The sequence below is a fragment of the Tachysurus vachellii genome, chromosome 11 (genome assembly GCF_030014155.1).
Source record: "Tachysurus vachellii isolate PV-2020 chromosome 11, HZAU_Pvac_v1, whole genome shotgun sequence".
NCBI lineage: Eukaryota > Metazoa > Chordata > Actinopteri > Siluriformes > Bagridae > Tachysurus > Tachysurus vachellii.
Genome location: NC_083470.1, coordinates 21,623,914 through 21,639,669, shown reverse-complemented (window position 1 = coordinate 21,639,669; position 15,756 = coordinate 21,623,914). Strand labels below are relative to the sequence as shown.

At 36.4% G+C, this 15,756-nt stretch overlaps 2 protein-coding genes across 2 annotated transcripts in view; one reads left to right on the top strand and one right to left on the bottom strand.

Annotated features, from left to right (window-relative positions):
* Positions 1 to 2,572, bottom strand: part of zgc:162200 (uncharacterized protein LOC558638 homolog) — an 18,158-nt gene extending 15,586 nt beyond the window's left edge. Inside the window, exons 1-2 of the mRNA XM_060881311.1 lie at positions 2,379 to 2,572; positions 1,120 to 1,395 (exon numbers count right to left, since the gene is read on the bottom strand). Of these exons, the coding sequence (XP_060737294.1) occupies positions 1,120 to 1,338 (219 nt within the window). The 5' untranslated portion in view covers positions 1,339 to 1,395; positions 2,379 to 2,572. The remainder of the gene's footprint in view (positions 1 to 1,119; positions 1,396 to 2,378) is intronic.
* A 4,518-nt stretch (positions 2,573 to 7,090) lies between these two features.
* On the top strand, positions 7,091 to 15,164 carry ren (renin). Its single transcript, XM_060881436.1, has 9 exons — positions 7,091 to 7,202; positions 8,376 to 8,535; positions 9,677 to 9,800; positions 9,905 to 10,023; positions 10,989 to 11,185; positions 11,486 to 11,608; positions 12,211 to 12,355; positions 13,968 to 14,066; positions 14,747 to 15,164. The coding sequence occupies exons 1-9, from the start codon at positions 7,147 to 7,149 to the stop codon at positions 14,906 to 14,908; spliced, it is 1,185 nt and encodes a 394-aa protein (XP_060737419.1). The 5' UTR covers positions 7,091 to 7,146; the 3' UTR covers positions 14,909 to 15,164.
* The last annotated feature ends 592 nt before the right edge of the window (positions 15,165 to 15,756 follow it).

Genomic DNA, 15,756 nt, shown 5'->3' with positions numbered 1-15,756 from the left:
AAACTGTGAACAAGATGAGCAAGCTAGTTTGCTACAGTCCTGTAATGTAGTTTGACGAAGAACACAATGGCCCAAATAAGACATGCATCATAATCTGTGTCCTTCTGCAAGATCATAAATTACAGGAACGGCTGTCTAGGACACTTCATTATTTTAACAAACACCCAATTCCACCCTGAGACACTGAGACAGCAAATAACTTTTGATTTGTGTAAGACGAGCTGGTTAAATAAACTGTCACGTTTTGATATGAGGATTGACGACATTCTGACAGCATGAATTGAACAAAAATTTTAATCTGAGCTCTATAAAACCAAGCTAAATAAAATCTGCACTGTCAGAGACTTGTGTTGGAGGGAATCATAAATATAGAACAATATAGATGGAAACAATACATGGATCTCCGAAGTACAATTATGATAAATGTAATTACATGTACAATATTATTTAAACTGACAGGGCACAATATGAACAAAATATCATATGCTTATACCTTATTTCTCTCATTTAACATTAATGCAGCTTGTCCTTTCTTCTGAAGAAAAACTCAGCTTTATCTCTGAATGTTACAAAGCACAGACCCTGGAGACTCCTTAACATCTCCTTACAGAAAACTTCACCCTATTAAGATTTACATTTTTTAAACTCCTTTATGTGAGGTATCTGCCATACAAGTTCCTGTGTAAACAGCTACAATAAAATGCGTGGGTTAATATATATATATATATATATATATAAAAAAAAATACAGTATATGTGACCATTTGGAATAATGAATCTATTCACCAGCGCTGTAGTATACAGCTTGTTTCATTACGCTTCATGCAGCCTATATATTGCACTAATAATTAAGTACATACATTAATATATAAAAAATGAGTAGTCATTTACAACAGAGTTCCACACCACCTGCCATTCTCATATGTTAAAGCTACTGTAAATAATCTGGGCAAGCTGTATAAATTCTGCCATCTTGGCCACTGAAGGTCTCCACTTGCTCCCACACCCTCTCTGCAAAACCTCTCCCTCAAGGCACAAACACCATCTGTCTGGCTCTTTCCCAGTTTCTCAGATCACTTTATTCCCCATCTCCCATGCCCTTTTAGGGGTGTTCACTGACCTCACGAAGCTGCTGCACCTCCAGCTTGAGGGCCTCGTGCTCCTCCTCCAGCTGGACATGTTTGGTCTTGAGAATGGCGCTCTCCTCCAACACAGCAAGGCCATAGCGCGCCGCCTGCAGCTTCTCCTCGTTGGCCTCTTGGAGCTCGGCAGAGAGGCGGTCCACCTCAGCCATCAGGCTTACTTCTCCTGTTGCCTCCATGTCCTCCTCCTCCAGCATCCCCCTCCTTTACACGTCACTCTGGGACACGACGGTCACGCTTGTGCCCTCATGGCCCTGCCATGCGACAGAGGGTTTACTGTAAAACTCTGCAGCACGAGGCTTGTATAATCAAGAGCAGTGTATCACACCGCCTATCCATCAGACCTCTTCAGGGCTGTGCAGAATAGGATTTCGTTTAGCAGCTTAAGAGATATTCAGTCACTTTCACTGGGATGTCATTGGGCAACCAAAAGGACATTAGGTGCATAAGTTTGTGCCACAATGCCAAAAAAATGATGCAACCAACAAGATATTTATTACAAATCAGCTTCACATGAAACACAATGCTACATGTGTAGATAATAAGCAATATTCATATTAATAACCCATTATTTATATTATTATTATTACTACATATTAATACATTTCCTTCTCCTCCTTTCAATATAAATAAGACCTTAAGTAAACAAAGCAACATTTTATTAATTAAACAAGTTAATCAGTATCATTTACAGCTTCAGTCGAGTATCAGAAAATTAGCTAAAATAATCGACACGCTATTCTAACATAAAAACGACGATAATAAACGACATTAGAACGATCTCGATATAAAACATAACATATAAACTGTTATGCTATATGTTACATCTGACCGTGATTGTACTTGGACAAACCCTGGTATCATTTGGGTGTTAGCTGATCTTGTCATACTCCCTCTTAGCAAGGAAGCTAATCAGGATACAGGCTGGTGGTTGCAGTTAGCACGCTAGCTTTGTAATGAATTGTTGTCGGCAAGATGAAAGGAGTCTGAGAGTGAAATGGGTAATTAGTCGAGCTTAACCATCTTAGTTAGCCATTTTAAACAAGCTGAAGCTAATTACAAAATAAACCTAAACGCGTTGCTATACAGCAGACATTAGCCTTTTTTTTTTTAACGTAAAAGACTTACCTAGCTATCCAGCTACATCTCTAACAGCAAAACTAGTGGATGCTAATCTTAACCAGCTAGTTAGCAACGATATATAATTTAATAGTGACCTAGTTACCCGGGTTCTTACCTTCTGGAAATTCGTCCTCAGCGTTTAAGAGTTTCTCAAATGACACACTGCAGATATTTCCAAAGATATCTACAATAAGAGACGGACTTTAAAATAAAATAAAAAAAACCCCGAAAGATTATAAATATTCCTGTAAATTTCACTGTCACGGCTTTCCTGTGCCTTCGCTCGCGCGCGTTCAATAGTGAATGACCGGCTCTTTCTTCCCTCAGAGCTTCCTTGACAACGTCAGCGCCGTAATGCAATCCTATTGGACAGGCAGTGCACTAGGCAGTATAGAGGAGCTATTATATTTCTCCCTATATAGTGCACCTATTTAGAATGCAAGGAGTGATACGAGACTAAACCAGAGCGTCCCTTTTCTATCAGAAGAAAACGTAGTCTTTTAACATGAATGATGACTTTCTATTTATTCAAGATATAAAAATAAACAAAAATATATCTTAAAACTTTTTCAATCTTAAAGGAAAGATGCTACTGATTAATACAGGTAATTATTTATTAAATCAAAGATAGGTCATTATATTTATATATATATATATATATATATATATATATATATATATATATATATATATATATATATAAACAATAGATTTTTGTCATTTGCTTTCTGATATTCTTAGAATTTTCTTTGTATTTTAAGTTGATCGAAATGAATTAAATGTGTACAAATTTGCATATGTAAACACACACACACCCCAAATCAATGTTCTAATATTTTCTAATATTACAATGTGAAGATGCTCTTTAAAGGCTAAAGTTAAAGTTAAAGTTAAAGTTTATTGTAATATTATTATGGATTAATCCATAACATATAAAAAATAACTGCTCTAAAACATTTTGAGAAATAGTCCATCCATCCATCCATCCATTTTCAACCGCTTATCCGGGGCCGGGTCGCGGGGGCAGCAGTCTAAGCAGGGACGCCCAGACTTCCTTCTCCCCAGACACTTCCTCCAGCTCTTCCGGGGGAATACCGAAATAGTCAACATTTTGAAATAGAAATCTCTGAAATATAATTCCATTTAAAGATAAAAATGAACATTTAAAGGCATGTAGTATTACAGTAGTAATTAACAAAAATAAATACAATTATTGTTTTATTATTCAATAAAGTCAAATATTTTTGATTGGTTCAAATCCAACCAGGCCATAGAAAAAAGAAAGAAAGAAAGAAAGAAAGAAATGGACAGATGAACATGCTTCAGTCATTGTTCCACAAGATCCTACAGCAGGTTCATGTGGATCTCACCACCACGTGGTCATTAAAAGGAAGTGCATTCAACCTGCTCGCCATCTTCCCAAGCTTTCCCATCCAATGACGTCATTACACACAGAGCTGCAGTAGAAAAACACAAAGGCCACAAGAAGCAAAGCTGCCGAAACCAAGCGTAGGATGTAAATTATTATGTTATGCCATCAAAAGTAATATGTGAGGTTCCCATGCCCATTAAAGCCAGAAAAACAGCAAGCAGTAAGATGAAGAGCGATCAAGACCTCCTTCTAGTGTGGGAAACTCTGTGCCAGGCATCCACACAACCCCCCAAGATTAAAGGTCAGAGGACACATGGAGCTGCCTGCAGTCATATTGAGGCCAAGAGCGTCAGCACAAAGCCAGAGAGGTGCTATGATGCATCACGATGTCGGTGACACACTGTCTGACATTTACGTAATATCGTGAGCATGAATTGAATATTTATTTACATAATAACAAAGCGAGAGGAAAAATAGCCATACACAAATGCTTGATAAAGTCACTGAGTAGTGAAATGAGCTGATGCTTCTGAAGTAGTTGCCTGGCAACTATCAAAGCCTGAGAACGAATTAAATGGAAACCTTTAACCTGAGACTGACTTTAGAAGTGCTATCTGACTCCACTACAGTGCGGCTGCTGTGACACTGTGGGAACAATTACTTCCCCATCTAACACTTTAGTCTCGATACTCTTGTAGCAGGTGTTAGGTTTGAATGCACATATCCACAGGTCTCACACACACACACACACACATACATACACACACACACACACACACAAAAACACACACACAAACACACACACACAAACACATACACAAACACACAGACACACAAACACACACACACACACACAGAGTGTAGCAGGTCGCTGGTTTGGTGTTTTTAGCCTGCACTGTATCTGGCTATTCTTCATTCATACGAACGTGTTCATCCAAGCATCCATTCATATTGGAAAATAAAGAGGGAGGCTTGTGTAAGAAAGTGCCTGCTTGGCTTAGTTAACAGAATGTCTTTTTTTTTCAGAATGTAGCGTGCTCATTGTTTGCTCAAAAAAGCTTATTTTTAAATGATGTGTAATAAGATGCAATCTCAGGCTGAATTCTGACTCTAGATATAGATAATATATGTCTTTTGACAAAAAAAGACCCCAGCTATTGGTCAGCTAGCTTTAAAAGATATATATATATATATATATATATATATATATATATATATATATATATATATATATATAGTTTAACTCTGGAATACATCTGTTCAATCATCAGAATCAGAATCAGCTTTATTGCCAGGCATGTTTTCAAATGCGAGGAATTTGTTTTAGTGACAGAAGCTCCACAGTGTAACAAAATTACATATATATTCTAGACGAAATTGTATGTACACATTTACAGGTGTGAAATGTGCAGTTGAATATACATATACAAATATAGGCAACTGTATGTACAAATTTGCAAGTGTGAGAAATGTGCAATTGAAGTATACATTCATTCATTCATTCATTTTCTACCGCTTATCCGAACTACCTCGAACTATCTCAGGTGTCATCAGGCATCAAGGCAGGATACACCCTGGACGGAGTGCCAACCCATCGCAGGGCACACACACGCTCTCATTCACTCATGCAATCACACACTTCGGACAATTTTCCAGAGATGCCAATCAACCTACCATGCATGTCTTTGGACCGGGGGAGGAAACCGGAGTACCCGGAGGAAACCCCCGAGGCACGAGGAGAACATGCAAACTCCACACACACAAGGCGGAGGCGGGAATCGAACCCCCAACCCTGGAGGTGTGAGGCAGACGTGCTAACCACTAAGCCACCGTGCCCCCCTTGAAGTATACAATATATACCATTTCTATGTACACATGTGCAGTTGTGAAATGTGCAATTGAAGTAAACAGTATAGACAAATTATGTATGTATGTATGTACATATGAAATGTGCAAATTGAGGTATACATAGTAAAAATGTACGTGTGAAATGTGCAATTAGGTGTTGTGTGTTCCATGGTGTTAATTGTTCATCAGATGGATTGCTTGAGGGAAGAAACTGTTCCTATGTCTGGTCATTCTGGTGCTCATGGCTCTGTAATGTCGACCAGATGGCAACAGATGGCAAGAGGGAGTGTGCTGGGTGTGAGGGGTCCAGAGTGATGCTCTTTGCCCTTTTGCTCACTCTGGAGAAGTACAGGTCTTGAAGAGTGGGGAGAGTTGTGCCAGTGGTTCGCTCAGCAGTCCGGACTACCCTCTGTAGTCTTCTGAGGTCGAATTTGGTGGCTGAGCTGAACCAAACAGACACTGAAGTGCAGAGGATGGATTCAATGATTGCAGTGTAGAACTGTTTCAGCAGATCCTGTGGCAGGTTGAACTTCTTCAGCTGACGAAGGAAGTACAACCTCTGCTGGGCCTTTTTCACAAAGGAGTCTATGTGAATGTCCCACTTCAGGTCCTGGGAGATTGTGGTTCCCAGGAATCTGAATGACTCCATGCAGTAGATGCAGTAGATCTCAGCTCAGCTCAGCACATACAGTAGATTTGGGTGTAGTGCAGTTGTTCAAACTAACTTCTCTTCTTTCCTGTTTTGTCCACCTGAAATCTCCTGCAAAATCTCCTGTTTCTCTCAGCAGAGCAATAAAGGAATTTCAGGGCTGTGTTGCATGCGTTTATGTAATACATATGAAATTACGCATTTAACAGTTTATAATTGTGTGTTCTATCAAAGCCATGCACTCCAACAAGGAATTTGAATCAGGGATGTTAGAGACCAACACAGGCACTCCATGAAGTCAACAAATTTATATCAAAGCAGTGTGTGTAAGCAGATACAAGCTGATACAACAAAAGAGGAAAATCCGACCCATGCATAGTAGCTGATAATAGAGATTGGTGAAGGATCACTTATTCATCTTTCATATTTGCCTTTCAGGGTATAGCTATGAAACTTGAACTTATTCCTTTTTATATTTTATAAAAAAAATGTAACACAGCCATAGAGCGTTCTATTCCTGAACACATCCACCTCACATTGAGAAGCACTTCTTTAAAAGAAGCCACAAGATTAAGTTTTCAACAACTAACTAAAAACAAGCTATATTAGAGCCACAGAGAGAACTTTTGATAACCAGTTTTAATCCCCTTAAAATCAGATGTTGTTTAGTCACAATCTTCATTATGCCTAATATTTCCACAGAAGTTTTCTACCACCCATTTGAATATTGTGCAATAGAGGAATATCTGGTCTACACGACCTCCTCAAGGGCAAAAGGTCACTCAACAAGGGAGCACTTAATCATGAAAAAACTAGATGGTAGAGAGAGTGAGAGACAGAGATAGAGAGATAAATAGAGAGGGGATAGCAAGAGGAAGCTAGTATTACTGTTAAACCCGACAAGGAAAGACAAGTTTCTCGGTTAAAGGCTGTGAACTACAGGAGCCGTATTAGAAGTGCAGCGTTAAGAGGTTCTCATAGCCATCTGCTCGGTTTTTCACTGCATCTGGAGCGATGAAAGCGTGGGCCATTCTCCTGTCATTGTGCATGACCGTGCAAGCCTTACGGAGGTATGTCCATACAAGTTACGTTTGATTTTTTTTTAAATATAAAAGTAGGTGCCTGTTGTCTGTTTGAAGGATTTGAAGTGTGACTGTATATTGTGTGATCAAAGGTATCCATAGATATCATAGGTATGATGCCAAAACACTATAAATAGCATTGTTATAATGCTGAAAGGTATTTAGAATAAAAAAGTAGAAAATAAAAAAATAAAGAACCCTGAAATTTAAAAGTCAGTCATTTCCAGATCTTGAAATATATTAAAATTTTTATTAAAACTTAAGAATATTCTGTTTTTAAAGTAAAACTCAAAACCCTGCCGTCTTTATACAGTAGATCTCCTTTAGAAATCTCCTTATTTTCTGCACTAAACTTGCATTTCTAAAATCTTTTTCATTTCATGTTTTCATGACATGAATTAATGACATGATGAAATAAATATAAAAAAAAATATATAGTCTGGAAATCGTCTGGCAAAAGCCCGGAATTCTGGACATAATCTAGTGCTTGTCAAATATTTTATGTGCAGACGGTAAAAAAAATTAAGTGTAGTGAATTTTCCTAACTTTTTATCTGTTATGACCATGAGATAAAGGGGAAGTGCTGAACAAACAAAATTTGTTACTTTCAAATAAAAGTACATCCTGTTCGTGTAATACACTAGCATTTTACAGACATTAACAATTTGATTACAGAAAAATCAATAGAACAAATACAGCAAATATAACAATATAATATGGCAAAAGAATCAAAATTAAAATGTGCAAAATAGGAATATGTGCAAGTTGTCCAATATGTCAATAAGAAATATCGTTATATGTTCTGCAAATGTTGCATTATGTTCATTGTTTGTACAAGAAACAAGAAGTGTATGTACAGATAATATACACATATAGACATAAGCAATGAATTTATAGTTATATAATTACTATTTATAATTGATGTAACAGAGTGTACAGGGTGGAGCAGAACTGCCATGTGATTACAGCTCGTGAATTATTAGTATTAGTGAGACACTCAGGGTCCTAGCTTTATCTCTGATTGCTATAAATCACTGATGCTGGAGACTCCATCAACATCTTGGAAACTGAAAACTGCATCATTTCAAGCCACAGATAACGCTATAAATATAAATCTGTAATGTTCTGTTTTTTTCTGAATTACTTATTTCTCTTAATTAGGATCACTCTGAAGAAAATGCCTTCCATCAGAGAAGCTCTTAAGGACACAGGGGTCACGCCGGCAGAAGTTTTCACTGTACTTGCACCAAAGATGGATGCCAGTCCTTCACTTCACAATGGCAAGGCACAATTCCCAACGCCTCTAACCAACTATCTAGATGTGAGTGCTAAATCTGTTATTTGTATCCATTTTAAAGTGAGAACTGAATAAAAACAGCCTTGGTTTGATAACAATTCCCTGTACTTTTCCATGAAACTACACAGAATCTGAAACAATATGAGTGGAAAATCTATATACGTATATGTATATGTATATAGATTTGCCATGAGACACCATATCATTTGTTGAATCGACTCAACTTGTGTGCAATTAGTTTCACATGAACACAATATACATAGACCTGTTCTTGAAAGGCATCATGAATAGTTTTGGAACAGTATAAATCAGGTTTTTGTAATAAAATAAAACTAGACATGCACGTTTTCTGAAGAAAATGTGAGTGGTGCTTGCCATGGCAAAACTCGTCCCTGAGTGGACAGACAGAGTGTCAATACTTTTGGAGCTGAGTAATCAGAAAGGGAGCTAAAATATTTAGATGCAAGTGGATAGATAGGATGCTAATACTAGTTGAGGTATGTGTACAGACAGGATGCAAATACTTTTGAAGGTGAGTGCAAGTTATGTCATCGAAATTTACATTATTCAGTTCTTCTCTCTGTGCTTAGAGTTTTGATATGTTACATATTGTGTTCATTCTATTTTTTTTAGCAGGCTGTACACCAAAAGTCAGTTATCAGTTATAGAAAGAATCAACAGGCTGTGGGTCACTCTGAAAGAGATTGAGTAACCACAGAGAAGATGGGAGATGGTGTACACATTAGCCCACACAAACATTTAACAAAGCTGGAGTATGTGGAAAAGTATTGAAAAGAATGTCAGACTCTGGAAAAAACACAGACTCATAGACAGAAATGTTCCACTAGTGTGATAAGAACAATCCTGAATATTTTAGCATTGCTACAAAAGTTCTGTTTTTGACAGAATCCCAATAGTACTCATGAATCTCAGGAAACCATCCCCAAAGTGAAGCATGGTGGTGTTAGCATCATGTTGTAGGGGACTAAGAAATTGTCCATAGTAAAAATGTATCAGTTTGAATCTTTTAAATAGAAAAGGTTTTCATATGAGTTGTAAAATAACATCTAAATATTAATACATCACATTCTGTGATTTGGATACTTGAAAAACTTACAGATCACCTGTAATATTCTCTCTCTCTGTCTCTCTCTCTTTCTGGAAGTCTCAATACTTTGGGGAGATTAGTATAGGAACACCAGCACAGCTGTTCAACGTTGTGTTTGATACTGGTTCTGCCAACCTTTGGGTTCCTTCACAGAGCTGTTCTCCACTATACACTGCATGCTGTAAGTGACTCTCTTATCACACACACTCTGACACATATATGCTTCATTTAAATTTGTCTGTCTTCAACTTTCCTTTTCACGCTTTCTTTTTTAATTTTTAACAGTTACTCATAACAGATACGATTCCTCTAAATCTCACACACATATTCAAAACGGAACAGGATTCTTCATCCAGTATGCTTCTGGAAACGTCAGGGGATTTCTGAGTGAGGATGTAGTTGTGGTAAGTATAAAATGATAACATTATGAACATTAATATTATACATGATCATAAGTAGACTTTGTATCATGGCACATTTGAATTCTCAAATCTGATTGGTCAGATTTATTTTCTGTAAATTTTTGGGACAGAAAATCACACAACCTAATTAAAAGTATGTTGTTTTATGAAAAACACCTTAATACCAACACCTAGTGTTGGTATTAAGACACTTTCTTTAAGGAGATCTACCGGAGTTTACAGTGTTGGTGGTTTCTAACAGTCAGATGTTATATATATCACTATGTAGGAGTGTTCAGGATGGATGCATCTTAATAACAAAGGGTGTATAAAGCTGCTATTACAGAATTGATAACAGGAGCTAATTTGTTTCAGAGGCATTAACGTTAAATGTAGCTCTAAATGGATAAAATAAAATATGTGAAATACTTCGGAACCTGCTATATGATAATAATAAACTTCAGTGTGGTAAAAAGAAATAAGCTGTAAATTAGACCACACCACACGATCCTAATCTTGATTATTTTTCTTTATATTTCATACATATTGACAGAAACGTGTCCCTCAGTAAGAACAAAATCCAGACCAAATGCATGGACAGGGGTTTCATTAAAAATAACAAGATCAACATACGGAGGAAACACTGAGGAAAAACTAATTACAAAACAAATTACAAAACACTATACAGAAACCAGAAACACAGTAACAAGAGATTCCCAACTATGTCCAGGACTCATTGAAAAACACAAGCAACACAACAGGTATAAATAGGGGACGTAATTTGGAACAGGTATGCAGAGGCGGGAAAGGACTATGGATCGGACAGGGAAAACACGTGATAGCACAGAACATGGACAAAGACACGTTGCACAGAATATTAACAAACCCTGCTGGAACACCATTGTTACCTTGTCCAAGCCAACACTTATAGTCTGCTATGATTTGACCAGTGATGTTGTCATCCACAGGTGAGCGGTATCCCGGTGGTGCAAGTGTTTGCAGAGGCCACAGCTCTCCCTGCAATCCCATTCATCTTCGCAAAGTTTGATGGTGTGCTGGGAATGGGTTATCCAGAGGCAGCTATTGATGGCATCACACCAGTGTTTGATCGTATTATGTCTCAGGGAGTGCTGAAAGAAGACATTTTCTCTGTTTATTACAGCAGGTGAGCAGTAAAGTGCAGGGTGTTGTCCCAAGTGAAGCTTTCAGGCTTGGGGTATAATACTACAAAGTATCTGAAGTATTATTTGTCTTGGTAAGTTCAGGAAATAGATCTGGTTGTTATTGCTCTAAAGCCAAGGTACAAGCTTCTTAGATCCTGTACATTGTATTATTGTGCTATATTTACATTTATTACTCTTAAAATGTCTTGTTTTAAGTTTTAAGAAGTTGAATCTTCTCATTATGTAAGCGTAGATTATTAACATTATTATATTTACCAGTTTTAACTATATTTTTACCTCAGAGATCCAGGACACATTCCCGGAGGAGAACTGTTGTTGGGCGGCACAGATCCGAATTACTACACAGGATCCTTCCACTATGTTAACACTAAAGGCAAGGGCAAGTGGGAGGTCATTATGAAAGGGTAAATACGTTGAAAGTTTATTAAATACTATAAAAGTTAAAGTAAATACTATTGTAGATGTTTTATAATCTGTTCATACCAAGCATTATTTACTACTAAAGAGTAAAAAATTACTTATTTAGTTGAATTTAGTTGAATATATAAAAATATATATATATATATATATATATATATATATATATATATATATATATATATATATATATATATAAATAAAAACAATAAATACAAAAATGAAAACTAAAAACAAAAACATAAATAAATAATTAAATATGTCTGATCATTGTGGGATTTTGAGACATTTTTATCCAACTGCAATTAAACAGCTCAGCAGTGAAATAGCCAAATTGTTCGTTTTTATTTTTTTAACATCATACAAAATGTACTTGACAAGTTAAACGCATTAATTATTTGAAATTAATATTGTACTGTGTAATATTGTTTTTAAAAAAAATAGGGTTTAGAATTGACTTCTACTCTATCTTGCATATAAATATATCAAATATCAAATATTAAATATCAATAAATAATATCATATTATAAAATAAAACAAAAACGAAACATATTCGTTTTAATGCAAAAAGTGACTGTCTTTTTTACAGTGTATCTGTGGGTGAAGAGACATTGTTCTGTACAGAAGGCTGTAATACTATGATTGACACAGGCTCCTCCTACATCACTGGTCCCGCCTCTTCTGTCTCCCTTCTCATGAAGACGATCGGTGCTGTTGAGCTTGCAGAGGGAGGAGTAAGTTCTGTTCACTTCATGAAACTGTTCAAGTCTGTTACTTACATTTCCTTGTTGATGTAATGCTACAAATATATATGATATACAGTTGGTCACTTGCACCACAAGAGCAGAAGACTATCAAACTCTGCAGCAAGAATATTGTAGTTTGTAGTAATTTGTGCGGTCTGCTTCTTTGAACGATCTACATTCATCCCTGTTAAATAATTTGCTAGCGTGTTCACAACATGGCTCATTAATTTGAGGACCATGTGTTGTTTTGGAAAGAGAATTCCCTCTGAGTACGTTGTTCTCCTGAAGACTACAGTTACAGTATATTGTTTTGATCCCTGAGGCCTCAAAGGGCTCATTTCACAAAGGAACAGTGATTAAGAGGCATTAGGGATTCCTTTAAAGGAAAGAAATGTATATCAATATAAGTAATAATAAAAGCAACATGAAGTAAACACTTAATATATTTTATTAAAAGATGATGCTGTTCATGATTATCACAAAAGCAATGAAAAGAGTTCAAAAGTTGGAGAGAAATATAAAATGTAAACAGTTAGCTGAAGTACACTGATATACTGTATACATACTGTAAACACAGTTGATCCTAGCAAAGACCGAGCGGCTTACAAGGTTTGTGAATGCATCGTTTATTCGAAAATTGATATTTACAGCATGGATGCCATCTGGAAACAACTTGTAATCAAAATCAACGTCAAAAACCACACATCTCTATGGAGCATTGTCTTCTCCCGGCCGTGTGGTTGTATTCTCCGGGAAGAATATCCCAGCTTTCCTAAGAAATTGTTTCTGAATATATGAACATGTCTGAGAACTCTCACTTCACTTATGTGTTCATAAGTCATTACATTGCACAGACTGTTGACTATTCCATAAGAAAAAAAAGGAAAAAAAAATATAGACCATTTTTTGGTGGTTGAAAGAGGTTGTGGGATATTTAAATGTTTTTTAAATCATCAGGTGTTTCTGGAAAGGGTTTTTGACCTATTGGACATATCCAATCTGTAGAAACAAACAGATTGTCTTATTGATTCAAAAAATTATGATATTAAATAAGTCAGGAAACTGTTGGCCTTAGTGCAAGATATTGTTACCTCTGTTGGAATAACCTTACACTGAATTATAGTGGTTGAAGATAACGTGCTTCAGATTTTACATGCTTGGGTCATCTCAGAGAGCAGAAATGGGTTTAATATCACCATTTTCTTTGAATATATTTACACTTTTCTCTATAAATATATTGCCCCAAATTTCATATGAGTCATTAACCACCAATGTGGAGTGTGACATGACAAAGACATTCAATGTGAAACATGGTGCAAATTTCATTTTTTAGACTCTGGTAAAGAGTTAAAATAGCTTTACGGAGATCACTTCAAAAAAAGTTATAAGAAAGTAATTCACCTTCATATATTTTAATGAAAAGTTTTTTTTTTGCAAGTTGATGTTATCTGACAAACAGTGTTGTTTTCCCCCAGTGTCATGAGTGTATTAGCATTAGCATTAGTATTAGTGTATATTAGCAATTAGCTTTAATGTTAAAATGATGGATAAAAATATTTTCCTACACAGAAAGATTCTCAATTCTGTTTGTTCTGTTTAGTATACCGTGAACTGTGACCTGGTGATGTCCTTACCCAGTGTGACCTTTCACCTTGGTGATCAGGAGTATCCTCTGACACAAGAAGACTATATTCTCTGGGTAAGATGGCCTCAATGTTAATATTTTAGATGCAAGCACAAATGACATGTTTTTGGATTCTGAATTTAATAATTTTGCATCAATAAATCAACAGTATAAGCAATGTAGCATTAATTTTCATATATCTTTTTATAAAACATCATTGTAATTATTTATTAGCTTACAGTGCTATGATCAATTTGATCACTTTTATGTATGTAAGTAATAAAACATCAGAAGGTGCACTATTATTAAAAAATACACCATACTGTAATATTCCATTTAATTCGATGCTGTAATGTATCTTACCATTCCGTGCCACGCCATTGCCATACCATACATAAAACAGGTTAGTGGTAAAAAATGGACTGACTAGTACAAAGCACTGGAACTGGAGTCTTAATCCATAAATGTCAAATAAACACACTTTATTTAACAGAATAAAAAACTGACAGAAAACTCCATCAGATCGCCATAAAAGATTAATCACCATCCTCTATCTAATCAGAATTCAGAGGTCGATACTAATGTGGTGCAAAATATTATTAGGGCATTGTATTGAAAAATACATGTTTACCTGAAGTTGTACTTTTTTTGTAAAGGAACCCCAGCATCAATGTACTCACTAGATTCTTGGCTTCAGTGGAATGGCATCTCTCCTTCCTTCATTAAATCCTTTCCTTTTCCTTTCCTGTCTACAGCAGTCACAGTTTGGGGTGAACATTTGCACTGTGACATTCAGAGAGCTGGACCTTCCGCCTCCTGCTGGTCCTGTCTGGATACTGGGGACAAAATTCATTGCCCGATATTACACAATGTTTGACCGAGCAAACAACCGCATTGGATTTGCTCAAGCTTTGTGACTCTCTCCAGGACATTCCAGAAATTATTAAAGTATATCATACCAAACCATACCATATCACACCATATCACACCATACTATATCACACCCTACCACACTATTCTACACTCCACCACACCCTACCACACCATACGATGCAATACCATATCACACCATACTGCACCATACCATATCACACCCTACCACACCATTCTACACTCTACCACACCATAGCTCACCATACCATATCACATCCTACCACAGCTTACCAGATTACACCATACAACACCCTACCACACCATGCTATACCACAGCTTACCAAATTACTCTATACCACACTTGACCATATCATAGCATACCACACCTTATGATATCACACCCTATCACTCCTTACCATAATAAACCATAACACACAACACTCTTTGATACCACACAATATTATACCTTACCACAATAGCACACTATACCATAACACACCCTGTACATTACCACACTACATCATCATACTACACCATACCATACTACAACACACAATACTATATCACATTGACAGATACTGCTTTTAAACCACAGAGCTGATTAATTCTCACATACTGTATCATTGTTCTGACAAAATGGTCCAAACACCAAGACTGTCAAAGAAGCTGTCTTCCTGCTTAGCAGTAAAGTTGGACTGGGTTTTGTTTGACCTGTAATTAGGTTTGGACATCAGCTATATAATTAAATGTAGACCCTATAGGATACATCCAGATTAAAATCCTGCAAAATTAAAGCAAACTGTCTACGTAAATAAGGCCCAATGAAATAATCAGAAGTACTTTCTCTTTCTTTGTTACAGCATGGCTTTTCCACCGATAGACAATGCAGTGC

Coding starts and splice junctions, on each gene's coding strand:
- ren (XM_060881436.1), top strand. CDS start 7,147: ATGAAAGCGTGGGCCATTCTCCTGTCATTGTGCATGACCGTGCAAGCC. Junction 11,609..12,210: donor TGGGAGGTCATTATGAAAGG/GTAAATACGTTG, acceptor TCTTTTTTACAG/TGTATCTGTGGGTGAAGAGA. Junction 14,067..14,746: donor AAGAAGACTATATTCTCTGG/GTAAGATGGCCT, acceptor TCCTGTCTACAG/CAGTCACAGTTTGGGGTGAA.